Source organism: Ranitomeya imitator, chromosome 7 (genome assembly GCF_032444005.1).
Source record: "Ranitomeya imitator isolate aRanImi1 chromosome 7, aRanImi1.pri, whole genome shotgun sequence".
In the NCBI taxonomy this organism is placed as follows: domain Eukaryota; kingdom Metazoa; phylum Chordata; class Amphibia; order Anura; family Dendrobatidae; genus Ranitomeya; species Ranitomeya imitator.
In genome coordinates this window covers 223,747,928-223,769,020 of record NC_091288.1, presented here as the reverse complement: position 1 = coordinate 223,769,020, position 21,093 = coordinate 223,747,928, and the positions used below count along the sequence as shown (strand labels likewise).

The 21,093-nt window shown below is 48.9% G+C and overlaps 1 protein-coding gene across 1 annotated transcript; it reads right to left on the bottom strand.

Annotated features, from left to right (window-relative positions):
• Positions 1–8,979: 8,979 nt before the first annotated feature.
• LOC138645698 (uncharacterized) lies at positions 8,980–18,476 on the bottom strand. The gene is made up of 4 exons (XM_069735172.1): positions 17,858–18,476; positions 16,373–16,499; positions 16,176–16,249; positions 8,980–9,635 (listed from the first exon to the last, which is right to left on the bottom strand). Exons 1-4 carry the CDS (start codon positions 18,174–18,176, stop codon positions 9,190–9,192), a joined length of 966 nt encoding a protein of 321 aa, XP_069591273.1. The 5' UTR covers positions 18,177–18,476; the 3' UTR covers positions 8,980–9,189.
• Between the last annotated feature and the right edge of the window lie 2,617 nt (positions 18,477–21,093).

Genomic DNA, 21,093 nt, shown 5'->3' with positions numbered 1-21,093 from the left:
TTACACAATAATAAAAGTAAATGCCCATAGGCAGGTGCAAGTACAGATGATAGCAATAAGAAAGGGGAATACGCCAGCTCCAGCTCACCCCAACGCGCGTTTCGGTAAAGTCCTTCCCCAGGGGGCGTGGGACCCTACCTGTCTACTGTGAATACCTCTCTTAGGCCGGGGTCACACTTGCGAGTGCAAAGCGCGAAACTCGCGCGAGTCTCTCGCATCAATACCCGGCACTGCCGCCGGCGGTTTGGACCGGAGTGTTCTCCTGCATAGAAATACATGCAGCCGCAGTGCCGGGTATTGATGAGAGAGACTTGTGCTTTGGACTCGCAGGTGTGACCCCGGCCTTAGGCTGAAGTCTGAATTGCTGAGTAAACGTGGACACCTCTCTCAATAACCTGTATTTAGGGGTAGGTAGGATCCTGAATTAAAACCACCACATGTTGAAGGGCGGAGTGCTCGGTCAGGGAACTAATATACAATGACAAAAAGACTGGCTCATCTAGGCTAATGTAAACAGGTGCACACTAGGAGCAGCCACCTCCATATACAAGATACAAAAAAGTTTGTACACCCCACAAACATTCCACACAAACACCCCACATACCGCCTGTACACCCTCCACCACACACCACCTGTATATGGATCGCCCCCATGGAGCCGTGGGGTACTCGGTACCGGGTCCTTCGGTTCTCAGGGGGATGTCACGGTGGCTGACCCGGTCCGTGGCCCTCGGGACTTCCAAGTTAAAGGGAAAGGTCTTTAAAGGGATAGTTCGTGATGCCACCTGTGGTATTCGGTCAGGGTGACCGAAGCTGCTTTAAGGGGTCCCGCTGGGGTGATGTTATGGCAGCTAGATGGTATACCTTCCCACAGGTGAAGTATGTCCCCAGGGCTTCCCAGTGTGTAGATGGTGGATGGTGTGAGGCGCAGTGAATAACGAGGACACAGGGTTGCAGTCCCTTTACCTTTACTGAAGGCTTCAGCATCCACAGTCCAGAGCACCAGATCACAGGGCAGGCAGAGTCCGGCCGGTCTGAAGGCAAATACAGAGTTCCCTTATCCAGGTGGAAATCAGTAGCCTTCCTCTAGCGCCTGGGTGTTGTAGTACCTTACTGCTAAGTGTCTTATAAGGTCCTCACAACTGTTGAAGATGTTTCAGATGTAATATCTCCTTCTCTGTCCCCCAGATGGATAGGACAAACCCGTATGACTGGTGGCTTGAGGCTTTTTACAGGGACTCTACCATGCCCCAGCCTCTCGTGGGTGCCACCTTGCCTCCTGGGTATAGGGCGGGCAGGTAACGTGAAATTAGCTGTCCTGCCAGTCTCTGGAGCAAGGCATAAAGGACTGTTGCTTCCTCGGTGTTCCGGCTACCGGGATCCTGCGCCTCAGAAGGAGGAAGCCTGTGTAGGGCAGAACTCCTTCTGGTTTCCTCTCCTTTTGTTATGACTTCGTTTCTCACCCTCTCTACAACACAGTTCTCCTTCAGTGTCTCTTTCTGGAGGCTGCCGCACTCAGGGCAGGCGCAGCTCCGTGTCCTTCTGTCTCGGGCTGTGACAGGATCCCACCCCTGTCAGGGACCAACTACCTGAGCCAAGCTCAGCCAGCAACTGCCTAACTTCCTATCCAGGCAACCAGTTTTACCTAAGTGTGAGGAGTGCCCTAATAAATAGGAGCATAGCTCCCCCTGGTGGCCTGGAGTGTGAAATGTGTTGTATGTTTGTGATACCTGAATTCGGTTGTCTTTCTTTGCCTCCAAACGTAGCATCACTCCCCCGTAAAGGTGAACGATATTACTGCAACGACCAGGACCCTGGGGCGCTGCATATACATCCAAACATTCCTCTCACACCACCTGTACATGCCCCAACATCCCCCACAAACACCCCACACACCTCCTGTACACCCCGGAACATTCCTCAAATACCCCACATACCGCCTGTACACCCTGTTGTGAATTCTGCTCTTGGGTTCCCTCCAGTGGTTGTAGGTGGGAATGCAGTTGTCTCTGAGTCACAGTCCTGGCCAGGTGTATCTGCTAATTGCTGTTCGGACTGGGATATTTAAGTGGGCAGGATTCATTAGCCCTTGCCAGTTGTCAATGTTCCTTGTGAAGTGATGGATCACTTTCTGGCTTCTCCTGCTTGCTGCCAAATTCTGCAAAGATAAGTGTTGGTTCTTTGTATCTGTGGCACACTGCTATGTGCTTGTTTCAGTTTTATTCCTGCTCTGATTGTAGGATTCACTGGAGTGGCAGATTTACGCTCTTACATCTATTAGTTAGATGTAGGAAGTTTTTGTATATTCTGCTGTGGAGGTTTTTGAAGGGTTTTTACACTGACCGCACAGAACTCTGTCCTATTCTGTCCTATTTAGCTAGAGTGGCCTCCTGTGCTAAATCCTGTTTTTCTGCCTGTGTATGTTTTTTCCTCTCCGACTCACCGCCAATATTTGTGGGGGGCTGTCTATCCTTTGGGGATCTGCTCTGAGGCAAGATAGTATTCCGATTTCCATCTTTAGGGGTATTTAGTCCTCCGGGTGTGACGAGGTGTCTAGGTGTGTTAGGTACACTCCACGGCTACTTCTAGTTGCGGTGTTAAGTTCAGGATTGCGGTCAGTACAGTGGCCACCATCTCCAGTGAAAGTTCTCATGCAGCTCCAAAGTCACCGGATCATAACAACACCCCCAACAAGTACACTGCCTGTATACCCCCCAAACATCCCCCACAAACACCCCAAACACTGCCTGTACACCCCCAACAAATACACCGCCTGTATAACCCCGAACATCCCCCACAAACACCCCACACATCTCCTGTACACCTCCCGAACATTCCTCAAACACCGCCCTCACTGCCTGTGCACACAATGAACATTCTCCTAACACCACACACCACCTAAGCATTGCCAGAAAGCCGTCAGACTGATAAGTTAACTATTGAGAACTGTAGTTATCTCTATTATATACTTTATCCCCTCCTGTATACCAAACTGTTACCCTATCTCCTCCCTGCGTGGAGTATACCCCTGTTCCAGTAAACCAAGTTAACTCTTGCTCTGTCTCCTGTTCGTTACTGCATCGTGCAACCTGCTCACATGTACACCCCCCGAATATTCCTCAAACACCAAGCACACCACCTGTACACCCCCAAATATTCCTTAAACACCACAACGATCATTTCTCAAACACCCCACACACACCACCTGAACACCCCATTCCTCAAACACCCCACGCACACCACCTGTACACCGCCGAACATTCCTTAGACACTGCACATACTGCCTGTACACCCCAGAACATTCCTCAAACACCCCACACACTACTTGTCCACCACCTAAACATTCCTCAAGCACTCTACACACCATTGGTACACCACCCGAACATCCCCCACAAACACCCCACACACCGCCTGTATATCCCCAAACATTCCTCAAACACCCCACCTCTCCCAAACATTCCTCATACACTCCACACACACCACCTGTACATCCTCGAACATTTCTCAAACACCCTACACAATGTGTGTACACCAACCAAACGCTCCTCAAACACTCCCCACACACACCGCTTGTACACCCCAGAACATTCCTCAAACACCATACACCACTTGTACATTTCCTGAACATTCATCAAACACTTCACACACTGCCTGTACACCCCACCAAACATTCCTCAAACATCACACATACACCACCTGTACATCCCCGACAATTCCTCAAACACCCCACACACTGTCTGTACACCCCATTAACATTCCTCCAACACCCTACACTCCACCTGCACATCCGCTCAAACATTCCCCAAAAATCTAACACACCACCTGTACACTGCCTGAACATTCCTCAAACACCCGACAAACTGCCCGTACATCCCCAAATATTTCTCAAACACCCCACTGAACATTCCTCAAACATCCCACAGACACCAACTGTACACCACCCCAAACATTTCTCAAATACTCCACACACGCCCTATACACCTAAGAACATTCCACAAACACCCAAACACCACCAGTACACCCTCCAAACATTCCTCAATCACCGCACACACCGCCGATACACCTCAGAACATTCCCGCTCACCGCTTGCACACACAATGAACATTCCTCAAACACCCCACTCACCGCCGGTACACCTCAGAACATTCGTCAAACACCCCACTCACCGCCGGTACACCTCAGAACATTCGTCAAACACCCCACTCACCGCCGGTACACCTCAGAACATTCGTCAAACACCCCACAGACCGCCTGTACACACTCCAAACAGTCCTCAAACACCCCACTCACCGCCGGTACACCTCAGAACATTCCTCAAACACCCCACTCACCGCCGGTACACCTCAGAACATTCGTCAAACACCCCACAGACCGCCTGTACACACTCCAAACATTCCTCAAACACCCCACTCACCGTCGGTACACCTCAGAACATTCCTCAAACACCCCACACACCGCCTGTACACACTCCAAACATTCCTCAAACACCCCACACACTGCCTGTACACACTCCAAACATTCCTCAAACACCCCACTCACCGCCGGTACACACTCCAAACATTCCTCAAACACCCCACTCACCGCCGGTACACCTCAGAACATTCGTCAAACACCCCACACACCGCCGGTACACCTCCGAACATTTCTCAAACACCCCACAGACCGCCTGTACACACTCCAAACATTCCTCAAACACCCCACACACCGCCTGTACACACTCCAAACATTCCTCAAACACCCCACACACCGCCTCTACACACTCCAAACATTCCTCAAACACCCCACACACCGCCTGTACACACTCCAAACATTCCTCAAACACCCCACTCACCGCCGGTACACACTCCAAACATTCCTCAAACACCCCACTCACCGCCGGTACACCTCAGAACATTCGTCAAACACCCCACACACCGCCGGTACACCTCCGAACATTTCTCAAACACCCCACAGACCGCCTGTACACACTCCAAACATTCCTCAAACACCCCACACACCGCCTGTACACACTCCAAACATTCCTCAAACACCCCACTCACCGCCGGTACACACTCCAAACATTCCTCAAACACCCCACTCACCGCCGGTACACCTCAGAACATTCGTCAAACACCCCACACACCGCCGGTACACCTCCGAACATTTCTCAAACACCCCACAGACCGCCTGTACACACTCCAAACATTCCTCAAACACCCCACACACTGCCTGTACACACTCCGAACATTTCTCAAACACCCCACAGACCGCCTGTACACACTCCAAACATTCCTCAAACACCCCACTCACCGTCGGTACACCTCAGAACATTTCTCAAACACCCCACTCACCGCCGGTACACCTCAGAACATTCGTCAAACACCCCACAGACCGCCTGTACACCTCAGAACATTCGTCAAACACCCCACAGACCGCCTGTACACACTCCAAACATTCCTCAAACACCCCACTCACCGTCGGTACACCTCAGAACATTCCTCAAACACCCCACACACCGCCTGTACACACTCCAAACATTCCTCAAACACCCCACACACTGCCTGTACACACTCCAAACATTCCTCAAACACCCCACTCACCGCCGGTACACACTCCAAACATTCCTCAAACACCCCACTCACCGCCGGTACACCTCAGAACATTCGTCAAACACCCCACACACCGCCGGTACACCTCCGAACATTTCTCAAACACCCCACAGACCGCCTGTACACACTCCAAACATTCCTCAAACACCCCACACACCGCCTGTACACACTCCAAACATTCCTCAAACACCCCACACACCGCCTCTACACACTCCAAACATTCCTCAAACACCCCACACACCGCCTGTACACACTCCAAACATTCCTCAAACACCCCACTCACCGCCGGTACACACTCCAAACATTCCTCAAACACCCCACTCACCGCCGGTACACCTCAGAACATTCGTCAAACACCCCACACACCGCCGGTACACCTCCGAACATTTCTCAAACACCCCACAGACCGCCTGTACACACTCCAAACATTCCTCAAACACCCCACTCACCGTCGGTACACCTCAGAACATTTCTCAAACACCCCACTCACCGCCGGTACACCTCAGAACATTCGTCAAACACCCCACAGACCGCCTGTACACCTCAGAACATTCGTCAAACACCCCACAGACCGCCTGTACACACTCCAAACATTCCTCAAACACCCCACTCACCGCCGGTACACCTCAGAACATTCGTCAAACACCCCACAGACCGCCTGTACACCTCAGAACATTCTTCAAACACCCCACACACCGCCTGTACACCTCAGAACATTCGTCAAACACCCCACTCACTGCCGGTACACCTCAGAACATTCCTCAAACACCCCACACACCGCCTGTACACCCTCCAAACATTCCTCAAACACCCCACTCACCGCCGGTACACCTCAGAACATTCGTCAAACACCCCACACACCGCCGGTACACCTCCGAACATTTCTCAAACACCCCACAGACCGCCTGTACACACTCCAAAAATTCCTCAAACACCCCACACACCGCCTGTACACACTCCAAACATTCCTCAAACACCCCACACACCGCCTGTACACACTCCAAACATTCCTCAAACACCCCACTCACCGCCGGTACACACTCCAAACATTCCTCAAACACCCCACTCACCGCCGGTACACCTCAGAACATTCGTCAAACACCCCACACACCGCCGGTACACCTCCGAACATTTCTCAAACACCCCACAGACCGCCTGTACACACTCCAAACATTTCTCAAACACCCCACACACCGCCTCTACACACTCCAAACATTCCTCAAACACCCCACTCACCGTCGGTACACCTCAGAACATTTCTCAAACACCCCACTCACCGCCGGTACACCTCAGAACATTCGTCAAACACCCCACAGACCGCCTGTACACCTCAGAACATTCGTCAAACACCCCACAGACCGCCTGTACACACTCCAAACATTCCTCAAACACCCCACTCACCGCCGGTACACCTCAGAACATTCGTCAAACACCCCACAGACCGCCTGTACACCTCAGAACATTCTTCAAACACCCCACACACCGCCTGTACACCTCAGAACATTCGTCAAACACCCCACTCACTGCCGGTACACCTCAGAACATTCCTCAAACACCCCACACACCGCCTGTACACCCTCCAAACATTCCTCAAACACCCCACTCACCGCCGGTACACCTCAGAACATTCGTCAAACACCCCACACACCGCCGGTACACCTCCGAACATTTCTCAAACACCCCACAGACCGCCTGTACACACTCCAAAAATTCCTCAAACACCCCACACACCGCCTGTACACACTCCAAACATTCCTCAAACACCCCACACACCGCCTGTACACACTCCAAACATTCCTCAAACACCCCACTCACCGCCGGTACACACTCCAAACATTCCTCAAACACCCCACTCACCGCCGGTACACCTCAGAACATTCGTCAAACACCCCACACACCGCCGGTACACCTCCGAACATTTCTCAAACACCCCACAGACCGCCTGTACACACTCCAAACATTTCTCAAACACCCCACTCACCGTCGGTACACCTCAGAACATTTCTCAAACACCCCACTCACCGCCGGTACACCTCAGAACATTCGTCAAACACCCCACAGACCGCCTGTACACCTCAGAACATTCGTCAAACACCCCACAGACCGCCTGTACACACTCCAAACATTCCTCAAACACCCCACTCACCGCCGGTACACCTCAGAAAATTCGTCAAACACCCCACAGACCGCCTGTACACCTCAGAACATTCTTCAAACACCCCACACACCGCCTGTACACCCTCCAAACATTCCTCAAACACCCCACTCACTGCCGGTACACCTCAGAACATTCCTCAAACACCCCACACACCGCCTGTACACCCTCCAAACATTCCTCAAACACCCCACTCACCGCCGGTACACCTCAGAACATTCCTCAAACACCCCACACACCACCTGTACACACTCCAAACATTCCTCAAACACCCCACTCACCGCCGGTACACCTCAGAACATTCCTCAAACACCCCACACACCACCTGTACACACTCCAAACATTCCTCAAACACCCCACTCACTGCCGGTACACCTCAGAACATTCGTCAAACACCCCACACTCAGCCTGCACACTCTCCGAACATTTCTCAAACACCCCACAGAGACCGCCTGTAAACCCTTCAAACATTCCGTAATCACCGCACACACACCTCCGGTACACCCCAGATCATTTATCAAACACCCCACACATCAATTTAGAGAAAAATCACCAGATCCGCTGAGTGCATGGATCCAGGCTCCACAATAATTGATCCACAGACGGGTTAGGATGAAGGAGTGTCACTAACAGTTTTTGTGGGACATTTTTCCTCTGTCTCTGATTTTTCCGTGTCAGATATGTTTTAACATTTAAAATAGAAGTCTGTTTTTATCGACTTGCTGGATCTCCTGCCATCTCTCCGATTGCAGTTGGATTACTCTTATAAACCACCTACAGAACCTGAGGGAACCCCCTGCATTAACCCCTTGAAACCCTGCACAACCCCCACACTGCCGTGACGTTCACTGCACACCCCCCCACACACAGCCTTCACACAATCCCCACACGTCTCCCACACCTACTACACATGACAACTGCAACCCACAACACCCTACAGACCCCCTGCACACCCCAGACACAAGTGCTCACACCCCGTGAACTTCCCCTGCACCCCTACTGCTTCTATCACTCGTCTTATTACGGCACTATTCCTGTGTCCTGTGTGTATAATATGTGACCCCTCAGATTCTGGGATCTATCTGACCCCTGATGAAGAGATGGACCAGTTTGGAAGCTGCGATCTGTCATCACCATCTCAGCCATTGAAAAAGACTGAGGACTCAATTCTGTGATCGGCGGCTGCGGTGATTTATACCGATCACATGATTGATTATATAAATAACTATATTGTAAATTCAATTATTATTTTCTTTATTTAATACGTGGTTTTAATATTTTCCATTCACGTCAGTCCCCGCCCCCGAGGAGCTCAGAATCCCACATGTCAGACCCATATGCATATAATATCATGTAGAACTCTGGTATTGAAATGTTGACATTTTATGAGTTGATAGAATGTCCTCTATATAGGATAGCACCTCTCTATAAGACACTTTATGGCAGTCTACTCAAAAACCCTTAAAAATTGTCTCCAATAATTAAATAGATTTACGTTCACCCCCATCCGTGTCAATAAATCAATCCTCCTGATGGGATCTCTGCTCTCTGTTATCCATTTTTTTAAATCTTCCCACTTGGCAATTTCTGTGTCCAATTTTTTCTGTACTTTCTCCAGGCCTCTATAATGGGCAAATTCTAATAAGATTTTCTTCCTCTCCATCTTCTCCTTTCCAGGATTTCGAGTCTCCTCCATCCGGAACTCCACATCTCTCATGATCTCGTACAGACACTTTAGGATCCCCTCATGTTTCCCCCGAGTTTTTCCATGATCCTCCACTGTGTAATTGTCTACGGGGAATATGTTGTCCACTCCCATCCTCCTGAACTTCTCCTGAATATCTGGGAGATTATCACTCAGCTTACGGTTGATGACCACGGTGGGGAAGAGTCCTAGGAGATAATGGTGCAGAGGATTCATATTGTACAAGTAATGCAGGTTATTGCTCTTACTTAATGGCTCTATGTCTTAGATCTATTCATCAGAGGTCTATGGATCTGTCCCTCAGCTCTTGCCTGGTTCCTCCTCTCAATGCAGATCCAGGCAGTAGCTCGATCTACCCACCATTCTCCAGCCATGGAGCTATGGTTGGAGACTGCTGAGATTGTCCCTGTCTCCTTTCCTCTCTCTGTGATATGAACATGGCCAACTAGGAGGTGAACCACAGGATGAAAATGATTCAATAAATCAAACATGGAGGAGAAAACACAAATCACTTTGTATGGAACACACAGCGGACAGATAATTTAAGATATTTAGATTCCCAGATGAGTCCAGTCATAGATGTTAGGCATCCAGAATCTGACCGCTAATCACAGGGCCGTTGTCTCTTTCTCAGAAATAATGACTGGTCAGGTCTCATGGTTGTCCTTCTCTCTGTCACTGTCAGCATCTAAGGTGGCCAGGATCATATTTGGGCTGCTATAACCGTGAGACTACAGCAGTATTATTCTACGTACCATAGGATGGGGCAGTAAGGCTGAAAGATGGAAGGTTGGAAAAAAAAGCTTAGGAAGGAAGCTGCAATGATCCAGGTGGGAGAGGATGAGGATGTGGACCAGCATTGATGCATTGCTGACAAATCGGCTTGATGTTGGAGAAACTAAAGATCTAAGACACGTTTTTAAGTTGGAGGCGACAGTGGGTGGTGTTGGTTGGATGAGTCGGTTGAAATACGGTGCGGAGTATAAGGTTATATATAGTCAGGGGACTTGTCAGACTGGGGAACGTGTGGAGTCATTCATTGTTCTTGGTAGGACTGGCAAAGAAGTGAGTGAAATGGAGGAAAGATCATGTATTTGGTTTAATGTATAACGCGTTTTATAAATCGAGAAGAGCAGAAGGCGAATATATAACTTGATAGTTTGGAAATCTGTAAAGCAGAAAGGTGACATCTGGGCCAGACAGTATGAGCATAAAAGTGGTACTGAAAGCTGTGCCAACGACTGGTTTCAGGAACAGCGTTTAAATGAAGAAGATTAAGGGTCTCAAAGCTTTGATGGACATCAACAGAGGGCAAGGAGAGGTGATGTGTAAGTAGTAGAAGCTAAACTCACAGCTAGGTGACACTTGAGAAGATGCAAAAATGAGGCCAAGTCTGTCATCACAAACAAAAGGTAAGAGATGACCATGACCAAGACAGAGAGCAAGTAGAGAATGAGGACCACAAAGCAATGAGGAAGGCAGAGGACAGATGTAGAAAAATAATGATTTAATGTAGAAGGATGTAGACAGGTCTAGACAGAGGACAGGTTTGAAATTAAAACGCTGGCACAAGGCCCCCAACCGGCATCGTAACGTCAACTGTATCAGCATCCTGATCCTGAATGCCAATACAGTTGAAAACATTGGTGGGAGAGGAAGCCTCAGCTGACCCGCCACCTCCCATCACTCTCATCATTCCCCTCTGCGTCTGAGGTTGGTCACGTCTCAGAACAGAGAGGGTGCGATGACATTACTACAGCGTGACCTCTGTGCCGAGCAGTGCACAGGGTCAGAAGACGAGCTGTAGAGTCTGGAGCAGAGGGAAACGGGAGATGTGAGTATTTATTTATTTATTTTTTATGTATATGTGGTGCCCATAATACTATATGGAGGACCATGTTTTGCCCATAATACTGTAAGGAGGACCATGTGGTGCTCATTATACTGTAAGGAGGATGTTGTGGTGCCCATAATACTGTAAAGAGGACCATGTGGTGCCCATAATGCTGTAAAGTAATATAGAGAATGTTCAGCACAGCCGAAGGAAGGAGGTGCACGGTCATAGGTTCCCAAGCCTCAATATATAGATAATAAGTGACTGGCACACTCCGGACGTGTTGTGATGCAAAATCGGGGTTTATTATACATACAGTAACACAAACGTTTCGGTCGTAACTGGACCTTCATCAGTGTGCTAGATAACTAGTATGTTGAAGGAGCCCCGAAGGTTAGAACTGATGCAATTTAGTTCTAACCTTCGGGGCTCCTTCAACATACTAGTTATCTAGCACACTGATGAAGGTCCAGTTACGACCGAAACTTTTGTGTTACTGTATGTATAATAAACCCCGATTTTGCATCACAACACGTCCGGAGTGTGCTAGTCACTTATTATTCATAATACTGTAAAGAGGACCATGTGGTGCTCATTATACTGTAAGGAGGACCATGTGGTGGCCATAATACTGTATAGAGTACTATGTGGTGCCCATTATACTTGTCACGGGGCTACCGCGACAGAGAGGTTCCAGAAAACCGCAGCGCTCTGGGCCTCGTTCACACACAGTGAACAGAAGCTCTTCTCCTGTATTTTGACCTGGCTGCTTTGTGCCAGCAGTGCAGGAGTTAACCTTATTTGCTGAGTTGCTGTGAGCTGGGTCTCTCAGCTGAAGTGGATTTTTGTAATCTCATCCTCTATATAGACCCAGCCTTGACTACAGCTAGTGTCAGTGATCAGTTCTGCTGCCTGGCTTGGAGGTTGAAGGAGAGTGATATTTAGAGCTTGGAGGTTTATTACAGAGATTGGTGTCTGCTGTTTTGGTTGCTTGTTAAACCTGTTTTCCTTCCTAGTTTTCTCCTTCTCTTCCCTTCTATGTGTACCCTCTGTGGTTGTGTGAGCATTTGGTGAGTTTGAGATTTTAGTTACCTTGTCTGTATACCCTGTTTATTGTTGTGTTTATACACTGGTGCAGTCCTCCTCCCTGGGGGGGGAGAGGGGGCCACTTATAGGGCCTGCACAGGAGACAGGGATACGCTGGCGGCTTAGGCCTCCTAACCATCATAGGTACCCTTGAGATAAGGGAAAGTCAGGGCCCCATTATAGTGGCAGGGACAGGTGCGGGTCCCAGTATGCCGTCCTGCCCCTTTATCGCCTTTTACGGCGTGACAATACTGTATAGAAAACTATATTATGCCCATTATAGTGTATGGAGGACTATGTGGTGTCCATAATACTGTATGGAGGACTACATGGTGCCCATAATACTGTTTGGAGGGCTATCTGGGGACCATTATACTGTTTGCAGGGATATGTGGGGCTATTATATTGTTTGGAGGGCTATGTGGGGCTATATTAGGTTTTTGAGGAGGGGGCAAATAGAACTTCTGCTGTGGAGAGTTATGATTTCTATGTATGAGAAGCAGAAGAAGCAGAGGAGACATCTAGAAGGAGGAGCACAGAGTGATGTAGAAGGCAGAGCACAGGTCTAGGAGGAGTAGCACAGAGTAATGTAGAAGGCAGAGGACAGGTCTAGGAGGAGGAGCACAGAGTAATGTAGAAGGCAGGGGACAGGTCTAGGAGGAGGAGCACAGAGTAATGTAGAAGGCAGAGCACAGGTCTAGAAGGAGCACAGAGTAATGTAGAAGGCAGAGGACAGGTCTAGGAGGAGGAGCACAGAGTAATGTACAAGGCAGGGGACAGGTCTAGGAGAAGGAGCACAGAGTAATGTAGAAGGCAGGGGACAGGTCTAGGAGGAGGAGCACAGAGTAATGTAGAAGGCAGGGGACAGGTCTAGAAGGAGCACAGAGTAATGTAGAAGGCAGAGAACAGGTCTAGGAAAAGAAGCACAGAGTGATGTAGAAGGCAGAGGACAGGTGTAGGAAGAGGCGCACAGAGTAATGTAGAAGGTAGAGGACAGGTCTAGAAGGAGGAGCATGGAGTAATGTAGAAGGCAGAGGACAGGTCTAGGAGTAGGAGCACAGAGTAATGTAAAAGGCAGAGGACTGATCTAGGAGGAGGAGCATACAGTAATGTAGAAGGCAGAGGACAGGTCTAGGAGCAGGAGCACAGAGTAATGTAGGAGGCAGAGGACTGGTCTAGGAGGACGAGCATACAGTAATGTAGAAGGCAGAGGACAGGTCTAGGAGGAGGAGCACAGAGTAATGAAGGAGGCAGAGGACAGGTCTAGAAGGAGCAGCACAGAGTAATGTAGAAGGCAGAGGACAGGTCTAGAAGGTGCAGCACAGAGTAATGTAGAAGGCAGAGGATAGGTCTAGGAGGAGGAGCACAGAGTAATGTAGGAGGCAGAGGACTGATCTAGGAGGAGCAGCACAGAGTAATATAGGAGGCAGAGGACGGGTCTAGGAGGAGGAGCACAGGGTAATTAATAAGGCAGAGGACAGGTCTAGGAGGAGGAGCACAGAGTAATGTAGAAGGTAGATGACAGGTCTAGGAGGAGGAGCACAGAGTAATATAGAAGGCAGAGGACAGGTCTAGGAGGAGAAGCACAGGGTAATGTAGAAGGCAGAGGACCGGTCTAGGACGAGGAGCACAGAGTAATGTAGAAGGTAGAGGACAAGTCTAGGAGGAGGAGCACAGAGTAATGTAGAGGGCAGAGGACAGGTCTAGGAGGAGGAGCACAGAGTAATGTAGAAGGCAGAGGACATATCTAGGAGGAGGAGCACAGAGTAATGTAGAAGGCAGAGGACAGGTCTAGGAGGAGCACAGAGTAATGTAGAAGGTAGAAGACAGGTCTAGGAGGAGGAGCACAGAGTAATGTAGAAGGCAGAGGACATATCTAGGAGGAGAAGCACAGAGTAATGTAGAAAGCAGAGGTCAGGTCTAGGAGGAGGAGTACAGAGTAATGTAGAAGGCAGAGGACAGGTCTAGGAGGAGGAGCACAGAGTAATGTAGAAGGTAGGGGACAGGTCTAGGAGGAGGAGCACAGAGTAATGTAGAAGGCAGACGACAGGTCTAGGAGGAGGAGCACAGAGTAATGTAGAAGGCAGAGGACAGGTCTAGGAGGAGGAGCACAGAGTAATGTAGAAGGCAGAGGACAGGTCTAGGAGGAGGAGCACAGAGTAATGTAGAAGGCAGAGGACAGGTCTAGGAGGAGGAGCACAGAGTAATGTAGAAGGTTGAGGACAAGTCTAGGAGGAGGAGCACAGAGTAATGTAGAAGGCAGAGGACAGGTCCAGGAGGAGGAGCACAGAGTAATATAGAAGACAGAGGACAGGACTAGGAGGAGGAGCACAGAGTAATGTAGAAGGTAGAGGACAGGTCTAGGAGGAGGAGCACAGAGTAATGTAGAAGGCAGAGGACAGGTCTAGGAGGAGGAGCACAGAGTAATGTAGAAGGCAGAGGACAGGTCTAGGAGGAGGAGCACAGAGTAATGTAGAAGGTAGAAGACAGGTCTAGGAGGAGGAGCACAGAGTAATGTAGAAGGCAGAGGACATATCTAGGAGGAGAAGCACAGAGTAATGTAGAAGGCAGAGGACAGGTCTAGGAGGAGGAGCACAGAGTAATGTAGAAGGCAGAGGACAGGTCTAGGAGGAGGAGCACAGAGTAATGTAGAAGGCAGAGGACATGTCTAGGAGGAGGAGCACAGAGTAATGTAGAAGGCAGAGGACAGGTCTAGGAGGAGGAGCACAGAGTAATGTAGAAGGTAGAAGACAGGTCTAGGAGGAGGAGCACAGAGTAATGTAGAAGACAGAGGACATATCTAGGAGGAGAAGCACAGAGTAATGTAGAAGGCAGAGGTCAGGTCTAGGAGGAGGAGTACAGAGTAATGTAGAAGGCAGAGGACAGGTCTAGGAGAAGGAGCACAGAGTAATGTAGAAGGTAGAGGACAGGTCTAGGAGGAGGAGCACAGAGTAATGTAGAAGGCAGACGACAGGTCTAGGAGGAGGAGCACAGAGTAATGTAGAAGGCAGAGGACAGGTCTAGGAGGAGGAGCACAGAGTAATGTAGAAGGCAGAGGACAGGTCTAGGAGGAGGAGCACAGAGTAATGCAGAAGGCAGAGGACAGGTCTAGGAGGAGGAGCACAGAGTAATGTAGAAGGTAGAGGACAGGTCTAGGAGGAGGAGCACAGAGTAATGTAGAAGGCAGAGGACAGGTCTAGGAGGAGGAGCACAGAGTAATGTAGAAGGCAGAGGACAGGTCTAGGAGGAGGACCACAGAATAATGTAGAAGGCAGAGGACAGGTCTAGGAGGAGGAGCACAGAGTAATGTAGAAGGTAGAGGACAGGTCTAGGAGTAGGAGCACAGAATAATGTAGAAAGCAGAGGACAGGTCTAGGAGGAGGAGCACAGAGTAATGTAGAAGGCAGAGGACAGGTCTAGGAGGAGGAGCACAGAGTAATGTAGAAGGCAGAGGACAGGTCTAGGAGGAGGAGCACAGAGTAATGTAGAAGGTAGAAGACAGGTCTAGGAGGAGGAACACAGAGTAATGTAGAAGGCAGAGGACAGGTCTTGGAGGAGGCGCACAGAGTAATGTAGAAGGCAGAGGACAGGTCTAGGAAGAGGAGCACAGAGTAATGTAGAAGGCAAAGGATTATATTTATTCTATTTACATTACAATAAAATGAATTGTGTTGGTGATATGAGGCATTACCTGCACCAGGAGGTCACGCTCAGCTATGTGTATTGCACGGTTATTCTAGACACTGTATGTTATTATATATATAGATACTATATGACACATATGGATACAATCTTGTTCTGTTGTTACCTGTTATTTTTTTGGCCTTAGTGAGGATTTCCTTCAGCTCGCTTTCTTCTGCGGAGGCGATCTGTGTGTTCGCACTGTGAGATAACGGCGAATGACACCATGATTACCTCTGGAGATGTCATGGAGCAGAGGCTCTCAGAGATATTTCATCTTCTCGTACTGTAGAACATCTGTAGATATAAATGTGGAGGTCTCACCTGTAGACGAACACAGGAACGATGAAATCTGCTGAGCGATCCACTAAGTCTGCGGTCAGCACTATGTTCACCATGTCTTCATAGTCAGGGCGCCATCTGACTTCACAGCCCAAAGGCAGAAAGTTCCCTGGATCGTGGAGAAGAGACATCTGATAAATGTCATGGAGTCACTCACCAAACTTCTTTTCTTCTTCTATGGCTGTGGTGTCTTCTGTCATACTGTTCTGTATCTGCATATTATACTGTATGGGGTCCAGAGAGTTGCATATTAGGGGCATTTTTAAGCTGAACTCAGCCATGGACCTGGGCATACAGGTTACAATGTAGCTAAAACAACATTTCTCAATGTCAGGCAGCTGCTGCAAAAGCAAATAGGATTTTATGGTTTATGGAAAAAGAGATAAATACCTGTGAGCAAAGATAAAATCTCTCTATAAATTACGGCATCTCACACAATGGGTGGGTGTATGGAATTGGCTTCAGAGGATGACACACAGCCGGCATCGGCCTGTAATAGCAGCAATCGGTGCTAGCTCAGATCGCGGCTGGTATCCTCTGAAATGCTGCTGACAATCTCTGACATCATCATGTGAGGTGCTTGCTGTTTTGGGGGCCTCCTTCGATGAGATTATTGGGTGCTGATTGGTTGACTTGACAGCTGGGAGCCCGGTAGAGGGCCACATGACTGCCATGTCCGTCATCCTGTCAGTCTCATCCACAGACTGAGCTTCTCGGGAGACTGTGATTTTACCAGATACAGAAATAATAGTGCGACACATAGTGATCAGTGACCACAGGCTCAAGTTCCTCTAGAGTCATGTAAAAAATATATATTTTTACACAAATTAAAACAATTTAAAAAAACCATAAAAACACGGATCCCTCCCCTTTGACCACATTAAAAGTGAAGGAGTATCAAAAATTAAAAATATATAATATATTGGCTATCACCCCATTTGTAAGTCTGACCTAGCAAAACAAAAAATTATTAGACCCTTACAAATCATAAATTATGAATGTTAAAAATGCCAGAATTTCCAATACCTTCAGAACAGCAAAAACAAACAAAATGGTGGATTCACGTTGTTTTTTTGCGTTTCATGAATTTGGATTTTTTTTCTTATTTTCCAGTCCGTTATTTGACTTTGGTAAAGTTAAGGGTGTCACTCAAAACTTCTCACAAAACACAACCCTCATACGGCTACATAGAAAGAAACTAACAAGTTGTGAGACTGGGAACAAGGGAAGGAAAAAACAAAGGCACAAAAGCAAAAAACTGGGCAGTCATGTAGGCCCACATCTAGGACGGTGAATGACCTGATCGGTGCCTGCTCCGCGCCTTCGAGACATCGGGGCTCCCAAAATTGGAACCATTTCTGTTTGCATTTTACATTATTGGGGCATTTCAGGAATTTGTCGGTATAATAATGGAATCAATTTATCATCGGCATTGTATCATGATAGAAAATCATCTCCAGCACTCACCCAGCTGGGCGTAGATCTCCCCGGTCTCATCCTTGTTCATTTTGGCACATCCTCGGTTGTCCACCAAGCTGATGGTCTCCGTCAGCTCATACGCATTCCTTATCATGGTCTCGGGCTTCTCCGCTGACCCGGCCACCTTAGCATGGGCCTTATAGGGTCCATCATCAACCACGTACTTACAGGAGTTGATGAAGGAGGATTTTCCATGACCGGGGTAACCGAAGAGCTGCAGGAGAACCCGGGAGTATCCCTGATTACCCAGAGCCCCGTTATCTAGGCTGAACTTCTTGATATAATCCTTCATGGATCGAGAATCCATAGCTGGTTCTGGAGCAGCCGGTTCTGTATAGAGGAACCGGTCTTGTGGAGAGGAGTCAGTTCTGTAGAGAGGAACCGGTTCTGGTGAGAGGAGCTGGATCTGTGTAGAAGAACCGGTTCTGAGTAGCGATGCTGGATCTGTGTAGAAGAGCCGGTTCTGATGAGAGGAGCTGGATCTGTGTAGAGGAGCAGGTTCTGTGTAGAGGAGCCGGTTCTGTGTGGAATGGAGCAGTTATTCTACCTTTCTCAGATATGGAGCAAGTGGAAATATTCACCGTATTTAGAAGAAGAAAGTGAAAGTAAAAGTTTGCGCTTCCTGATACTTCTATATAAAGTACGCCATGTTAACCCTTTGTGGAGAAGAAAAAGCTGCCCTTCCCCCTCTCCTTAGCAGGACCCACAGGACCACCCCCAGGACCCCATAACCTTAACGGGGGAAGGGATTTCTAATATTAAATGGCTCCTTCTTCTGAGGTTTCCTCACTAGTGGTGAGTGATCGTCACTGATTGATACTGGGGTACGCTCTTTACTCGATCGAGTATCACAGCGCTCGATTGCCATGCTCAAGTCCCCACCCGCTTTTTTGGCGGCTGATAGTCAGCCAATAATTATGCGAGGTTGCCTGCGGTACACAGTAATGGCGGAGTCATGTTAGCTACTGGCATTACTGTGATTGCCGGTGTCATGGGGTGTTATATAAATGCAGTGATGTGATGCTCCACACACACACCACACACCACCTCCACACGCCACAGCTAAACAAACCTACTTCTCATCTCTCATATCCAACCCTAAACAGCTATTCAACACCTTAAATTCTCTCCTCCGTCCCCCAGCACCTCCTCCCTCCCCACTCAACTCAGCTGAAGACTTTGCCTCATTTTTCAAGCAGAAGATTGAAAGCATCAGAGACAGTTTTAGTCAACAACCCCAAGAGCCCTTCCTCCCAACTTCCCAGCCCTCCGCCTCCCAAACCAACTTCTCCACCACTACAGAAGATCAACTCTCCACTCTACTCTCAAGATCACATCTCACCACCTGTGCACTTGACCCTCTCCCATCCCACTTCATCCCAAACCTCACCACTAGGGTTGAGCGACCTTGACCTTTTTAGAGTCGAGTCGGGTTTCGCGAAACCCGACTATCTCAAAAGTCGAGTTGAGTGGAATCGGCCGATTATTGCGAAAAGTCGGGGATCGACCGAAACACGAAACCCAATGCAAGTCAATAGGGGAGCATAGTCGGCAGTGAGTAGAGGCCAGGAAAACATGTACAGTGCCCATTTTAATGGCAAAAACATCCATTCTTGTTACTGAAGCTTGTCAATCTTAATTTAGCTTATAATAGTAAGGCATTTGAAATTGGGGGTCATTTGGCTAAAGTTGTGGGGGGTAGGGCTGGTTCAAGCAATTAGTGGGCCAAGGACATCTGGACCATGTCACGGCAGTGGAGCAGGGAGAGGTAAGTATTTCAACTTTGCAAGTGCTGTGATCCTGAGCAAGCAGGGGGGGCCCACTAGTTGGCATTGGCACTGGCACAGGGCCCCTCAAAGTACAGCGGTGTGTTTGCACGGCGGGGGCGCCTCCCACCGGCAGCAACACTTTTGCGTACTATGAGGGGCCCTGTGCCAGTGACGTCGCCAACGAGTATTCCTCCCCCCACCTGATGAAGGAACCTGCACCTTCATCTGCACCTTCCTCTTTGTCCCCGTGTAAGGTGGTATGGTATGCGGGAAGGGGGACCTGACTTTCAGCAGGGTCACAATATTGCAGTGTAGCGTGCACGGGGAATGTTGCATTATGGGTCAATGTACCAGCAGACTCATCTATCACTGGCTGGGCAATGGGCAGGATGAGGGGGAAACAGATATGGGCCCAAAGAATAAAGTGGGCTAAATGCAGTTCAAAATTGGTAACACAGGACTAACCAGGGGGCATTGTTTTGTTCAGTGGAGGACAACTGGAATGAGAGGCTGACACAGAGAGTAGGCCCAAATCAGTAAGTATTCTAAATGCAGTTCAAAATTGGCAACAGTAGTAAACCGGCGGCACAGCTTTGTTCACTGTAGGAGAACAGCAAGGAGCGGCAGACACAGATAGAAGGCCCCAACCCAACTAGTAGGCCTAATGGAGAGGAAACCTGGGGAACACCTTGGAGTGGAACACACCGTCTCTACACCTCAGACCCAACTTGTAGGCCTAATGCAGGTGTTGTTTTCAACAACTACTAAACGAGAGCCAGAAGATTGAAGCAATGGAGAGGCAACCTGGAGAACACCTTGGAGCGGAAGACACCGTCTATACACCCCAGACCCAACTTGTAGGCCGAATGCAGTGTTGTTTTCAACAACTACTAAACAAGAGCTTTAAGATTGAAGCAATGGAGAGGCAACCTGGGGAACACCTTGGAGCGGAAGACACCGTCTCTACACCCCAGACCCAACTTGTAGGCCGAATGCAGTGTTGTTTTCAACAACTACTAAACGAGAGCTAGAAGCTCTAAGCTATGGAGAGGAAACCTGGGGAACACCTTGGAGCGGCAGACACTGTTAGTAGGCCCTACCAAAGTAGTAGTAGTAGCCTGTTATGACCTGGTGGTTAGGAGCACCCGGCACGACCTGATAGTTAAACTCACACAGGACAAGCTCTGGGATGTGGGAGCTCTGCTGACCGCAAGCCTTAATCCTATCACACACACTAGAAATAGCTGTGGAGCGTTCCTGACTCTCCCTAGACGCCTCTTTCACAGCCTAAGAGCTAACTAGCCCTAGAGATAGAAAATAAAGCCTACCTTGCCTCAGAGAAATTCCCCAAAGGAAAAGGCAGCCCCCCACATATATTGACTGTGAGTAAAGATGAAGTCACAAACGCAGAAATGAAACAGGTTTCAGCAAAGGGAGGCCAGACTTACTAAACAG